Raw genomic sequence first — 6,000 nt, forward strand, 5'->3', positions numbered from 1 at the left:
ATAACTACCCCCAAACCAGAAGCAGAGCTGTAGTTCAAAGTGGTAGAGTGCTAGCCTTGAGAAAAAAAACTCAGGGACAGCACCCAGGCACCATATCAACAACAAAAGAAGAGGATCCTTGCTGGGTGCTGGTGGCTCATGCCTGTTATCCTAGCTACTCAGGAGGCTGAGGATCACAGTTCAAAGCCAACCTGGGCAGGAAAGGACGTGAAACTCTTATCTCTAATAAACCACCAGAAAAACGGAAGTGGTGTTGTGGCTCAAGTGGTAGGATGCTAGCCTTCAGCAGAAGAGCTGAGGGACAGTGCTCAGACCCAGAGTTCAAGCCCCTTGACTGACAAAACAAAAATAAAAAACAAACAAAAGACTATTCTTGTTCCAAGGAGTAAATGCCATGTAGTTTAGCCAGGCATTAGTGATGCATGTCTGTAATTCCAGCATTTTGGAGGCTATATAAGGAAGATAGAGAGTTTGAGGCCAGAGCAAAAACAACAACAAAGAGCCGTATGTTAAAGATGGCAGAGTTAAGACAGAATTTTGGAGTGGTAACACCAAACCAGGACACTATTGTGGAAGAAGTTAACTTCTTGTTTAACTCAGTATTATTGTGAGTTTTCTATAACTGCCAATCAATCTTAGTCCAGACACATTTAGGAGATAAAAGTGAAAGGAAAATTAGAGAAAATTTGAGTAGATTAGTAGATTTTATCTAGTCTTAGTATCAGAGGGAGTTGTCCAAGGACAACTTGACTAAAGCCAAGGAAGATAAATATGACCTAAAGGCAGATTCTCTGCTCGTGTCTGCATTTAAGAAGTAAGAGAGAAGCCAGGAGCTTGTGGCTCTTGCATGTAATACTAGCTGAGATCTGAAGATTGAGATTTGAAGCCAGCAGGTACAGATAAATCCCCTTGAGATGCTTATCTCCAATTACTCAAAAACTGAAAATAGAGCTGTGGCTCAAAGTAGTAGAGTACTAGCTTTGGGCAAAAGAGCCCAAAGACAGTGCCCAGGCTGACCTCATTCAAGCCTTACAATTGAAAAAAGAAAAAAAAAGTAGGAGAGGAAGTCAGCTGGTGGTGAATAAAAATTTTATTAACTCGTGTTTAAAAAAAAAAAGTTGAGGGGCTGGGAAGGTGGCTCAGTGGTAGAGTACTTGCCTTGCATGCATGAGGCCCTGGGTTTGATTCCTCAACACCACATAAACAGAAAAAGCCGGAAGTGGTGCTGTGGCTCAAATGGTAGAGCGCTAGCCTTGAGCTGAAGAGCTGAGGGACAGAGCCTAGGCCCAGAGTTCAGGCCCCACCACCAACAACAACAGAAAAAAAAAGTTGAGAAGCTCAGCACAACTATCCAACAATGAGGAAGTCTAATTCACAAATACCAAAGAACTAATAAGTATTAATAGACCAAAGGATAATGAAGAAGGAAAAACACTACTAAAAGGGGTGGGGGGAAGATAACAGCAGACTATATTTATTTTGCTTAGAATTCTGACTGTTCTGCACAAAATCTCAGGTCTTTGATATATAAAGAAAACTCTTCAAACAAAGCAAACAAAAAAACTCAATAAAAGCTATATTGTTAAGACCAGTAACTTAGTCACTTAGTCAAAGGTCAGTGAATGAAGAAAATACCTGCTGTTGTGCATGTTATCTTTCACCTAGTTACATTTTTGCTCTTAACATATAAAAACAAACAAAACCTTTGGCTTGTTAACCTACTAATTGGAAATCAAATCTGATAATGAAATAGACTCTGGAACATTACATAACATTGAGATGTCTATCAGGCATGTGCAGTCAGTCATCTCTCAGTATTGTGGGAAATTTGTTCCCAGAGAAACCAAATTCATCTTTTTAAATCTGTTATATATGGTTATATAGTTTCATATAACCTATGTACATAGTCATACTTCAACTATGTGTATGATCCCATAAAATAGAGATGCTATGTGAATAGTTGTTTTACTTCATTGTTTATGGAATCAGGAAACAACAATAATAATAAAAAAACTACACATGTTCATTAGGGATCCAAGCAATCTGAGTGTAACTATACTTTCTGTGTATAGTCAGCTGAATTGTGGATTCAGGACCCATGGATATGCAGACCTGGCAGAATTACTTCCTCAAGGAAGGATGGCCTCAAAATGAGCCATAATTAATTTGATCAGTGCCATGGACAAGAGGCTGGCTTTGCCCATCCCAATCAACTGCCCTGTTTAAGTTTAAAACACTCACAGCAGGAAAAAGATGGCAGTAAATGATGCAGCTTTCTTTACTGAGAGGGACCACAGCCATATATCAGGTAAAGGTCACAGGGACCAAGAAAGCCTTTTCTTTCCTTCATATTGCCAGGAGTGGAGAATGCAACCTGAGAAGATAACCTGTCCCTCTGTTTGCTTTTGGCAGGTCTTCCTTCTAGATTGCATCCCCTTTCCCTCCCCTGGTGTTGGTCTTGAACCTTGAACTCAGGGTCTTGGGGCTGTCCCTGAGTCTTTTTTTTTTTTAACTTAAGGTTAGTGCTCTGCAACTTGAGCCAGCTTTTTGGTGGTTAATTGGAGATAAGAATCTTACAGACTTTCCTGCCTAAGCTGATTTCCAATCATGATCCTCAGATCTCAGTCTCCTATGTAGCTAGGATCACAGCTGTGAACCACTAATACCAAGCTAATCACACACCCAAGCTCGCTCTTTCTTTCTTTCTTTCTTCCTTCCTTCCTTCCTTCCTTCCTTCCTTTTCTTTCTTCCTCCCTTTCTTCCTTTCTCTCTGTCTCCTTTTCTCTCCTTCTTTCTTGTTCTTTTCTCCTGTAATACAATGTGCTAGACATGAAAGGACTGGCTCAATTTCAGGAAACTTTGTTTTCACCTATATATTTCTATGTATACATTTTCAGTTGCTTGCTATGCAATAGTGCATGTTTCTTACTATATGGATTACAGTTATATGTAAAAAATGTGATAGCCACTGCTCTGAGAAACAGGCCAAGTAATCAGTCCTTCACTTTAAAGATGATAGCTTCATTGGAATGGGAGGAAACATGGCTGACTAAAGAAGCTATGAAAGACATTTGCTATTTATCTGAGAGAAAAAGAATTATTCACCTGAGATTCTTCTACTGGACTTAGAAAGAGATAATCTTGTACATAAAATTAGAAGTAGGAAGAGAAAATGGAAGGAAATAAAATATATAGTTAAGGAAAAATGGAGAACCTGTTACATTTGAACAAGCTGTGATGTGGTAAATCATTGTTCCATAGTACAAAGAATTGTTATAAATTTTAAAACAAACTTCTATAAAAGCCATGTTGTTAAGACCAGCAACTATGGGTCAAACTTCATTAATAAAGAAGCAACTAGCCCTTGTGTACGATAATTACTTTTCCCCTAATTACTTTTTACCCAGTAACTTAGAGGAAATAAACAAAACCTCTAGCTTTTGAATACTTGATGAGAAATCAATTTGTATTCTAAAATCCAATTCTGAATCATTACATAATGTTGAGAAATCCAAAAGTCATATGCAGTCAAGCCTCATTGTGTGTGAGGAACTGGCTCCAGTACAAACATCCCTGCCAAGCCCAAATCCTCATGTATTCAAGTCTGTTATATAAAACAGCATCAGCGCCACTTCTGGCTTGTTTTCTTTTTGCTTATGTGGTGCTGAGGAACCGAACCCAGGGCCTCAGGCATGCAAGGTAAGCGCTCTACCACTGAGCCACCTTCCCAGCCTTGCAAATATTTTATTATTGAGCATCACTCTCTTGCTTTGTAAATAGGTAGTCGCTACACAGTGTAAGGGCAGCCTGAGTCCAAGTAGGGGAATGAAAGGAATCAAGGTCCAAACTCGAACCAAGTCAAGAACTTCGGAATTGCAAGCGCATAGAAGCAAAGGCGCAAGCTAGCCAAGCATCCAGCACGCAGTTGGCCCAAACTTGGTGAAAATGAGCCTGGCTCCACCGTTCCTCAGGCGGGTCTCAGCCTGTTTCCTGACAGCGCAGGAATGTGACTCAGATGCACCGATGGCCCAGTGAAAGGACCCAGTACAAACCAGTTGCTTTATCTGGCAGTGTCGATTCCAGCCAGAGCCAGGCACCGGCTGGTAGGGCCCGCGGTTCCCCGCCGCAGAGGCCGTTACCTGACTGCGTTGACAGGCGGGTTTCGCAGGCGGATGTGTGCAAGGGAGTGGGGCAGCCTCAAGTACTCAGCCATTTTCCTCGGTCGCCGAAGTCTCCTCTGTGGCCCAAGTTGCCTCTGCCTCTAAGAGTCCGGCCACTTTTCAGGGAATCCCTGGGCCGGCCCCCAGGAGGAGGGGCGAAGAGCTGGCTCAATGGGAGCCAGGCACCGCCTCCCGATTCCGGCAGTCGCCCCTTTCGGCAGTCCCGCAGCCACCTTTCACCTCCCGGGAAGGACTTGGCAGCTCTACACAGACGCTTATCATCACAGCTTCCTAGAGGACAGCCAGAACGCCAGGAGAGCTGACCCCCGCTGGCTGGGAGGCATGCTCTGGGTTCACTGAGAGACAAGCTATCCCCATGGTCCCCATGCACAGGGATCGTTCCCTGGGGCCCTGACAACTATGCGCCAAGAAGCCTGTCTGGAACTAGTGAACCACATGCATCATTTTCACCTAAATGCTGGTGGGTGGTACTTGCCACAACCAGCAATATACAGAACAGTTATTTTCTCACTGCTACACACAGCAAGGAAGGCACAACTTCAGAGCAACTTGTCTGCCCAATCCTTTTTTTTTTTTTTCTTTCCCTAAGGAGTGGGATTGCTAACACTCCATCTACCAACTGAACACCAGTTATGTACATGACCTGACTGGAGATTAGAGAAACCAGGCCCAACTCTTACCTCTAAAAATTCAGTTGATGCAAGGTCCCAACTCCTGACTTCCTATGGTCCTCAAAGATCCATCAAATGATTAGAAGGTAGTATGGAAATGTGTGAGAGGAAAAAATACATGAAACACATCTTTACTGATGTTCATAAACTTTAACAATGACTAAGGATTAATTTCATACATTTTGTTTTGCTCTTGAAATGAAAAGAAAAAGGTTCCTACCAAAAAGTTTCCTACCTAGAAATATACAGATAGAATCCCTTCAACACAACATGGACAACAGACTCAATGATCCAAGTCTGAGGGTAAAGGACAGCCCATCAGCAACAGCCCAAAGCACTGCCTGTGAGTGCCAACAATCAATGCAGCCTCATGGGAGAAACCGGTTGGTTATGAATCTGTATCTAGTTCCTTTGAAATTTAGAAATCCTTGAACCCAATCTTGTCTCACAACACTGTAAGATCAAGTCTGTTCTGCATAGTGAGTCTAGTTCTCTCTTCTTTACACAAGCAATGACTTAAATTTTGTCTCTGCAGAGAGGCTCTCTAGGGGAAGCAAGATTGCCATACTGTTCTACAGACAGTCCTGCATAAAGGCCAAGTCTTCCTGGAGAGGGAGGCTCTAATAAGCATAGTTTGGACTCTTTAGGCATATCTTCATATTTTATAGCAGTCTATCATCATCTACCCCCACATTTTCAGTTGAACACAGAACTTTCAACCCTGTCCTCCACTTTAGGTTTCTATATAAATCTGTAAATATGCTCAGCCTTTGTTTAAAGTTGGCTCCCCAACTGGGCAGGGACTATGGCTAGGAAAGTAAGGTGCCTAAGGGATCACATTTAAGAGCCTTACCTAATGTTGGTCTGCCCTGCTCCTCAACTATCATTTAAAATTTCAGGAAAGAAATGCTTCAGCAATCACTGTGCTGTTGTTGATGACATTCCAATGTTAAAATACTTGATACATAAATAATTTTCACTTTACAATAAAATTAAATGTGGGGGAAAGCTGTCAAGGAAATTTTATTCACAGCTCAGTGCAGTTGGATTTTACATGATTTTCAGCAAAACCTAGCGAGCTGGATTTGTAATAGATATGTGTGCTTACAAATATTCTAGTTTTCTTATGGTAGGATTACACTTGCCTG

At 41.9% G+C, this 6,000-nt stretch overlaps 1 protein-coding gene across 1 annotated transcript in view; it reads right to left on the minus strand.

The window, feature by feature from the left end:
- LOC138832196 (peroxisomal bifunctional enzyme-like) overlaps nucleotides 1-4,291 on the minus strand; it is a 34,951-nt gene extending 30,660 nt beyond the window's left edge. The window contains exon 1 of the mRNA XM_070029746.1: nucleotides 4,140-4,291. Within this exon, the coding sequence (XP_069885847.1) occupies nucleotides 4,140-4,213 (74 nt within the window). The 5' untranslated portion in view covers nucleotides 4,214-4,291. The remainder of the gene's footprint in view (nucleotides 1-4,139) is intronic.
- Nucleotides 4,292-6,000: the final 1,709 nt, after the last annotated feature.

This window comes from Dipodomys merriami, unplaced genomic scaffold (genome assembly GCF_024711535.1).
Source record: "Dipodomys merriami isolate MVZ:Mamm:240054 unplaced genomic scaffold, mDipMer1.0.p SCAF_2, whole genome shotgun sequence".
Lineage (NCBI taxonomy): Eukaryota > Metazoa > Chordata > Mammalia > Rodentia > Heteromyidae > Dipodomys > Dipodomys merriami.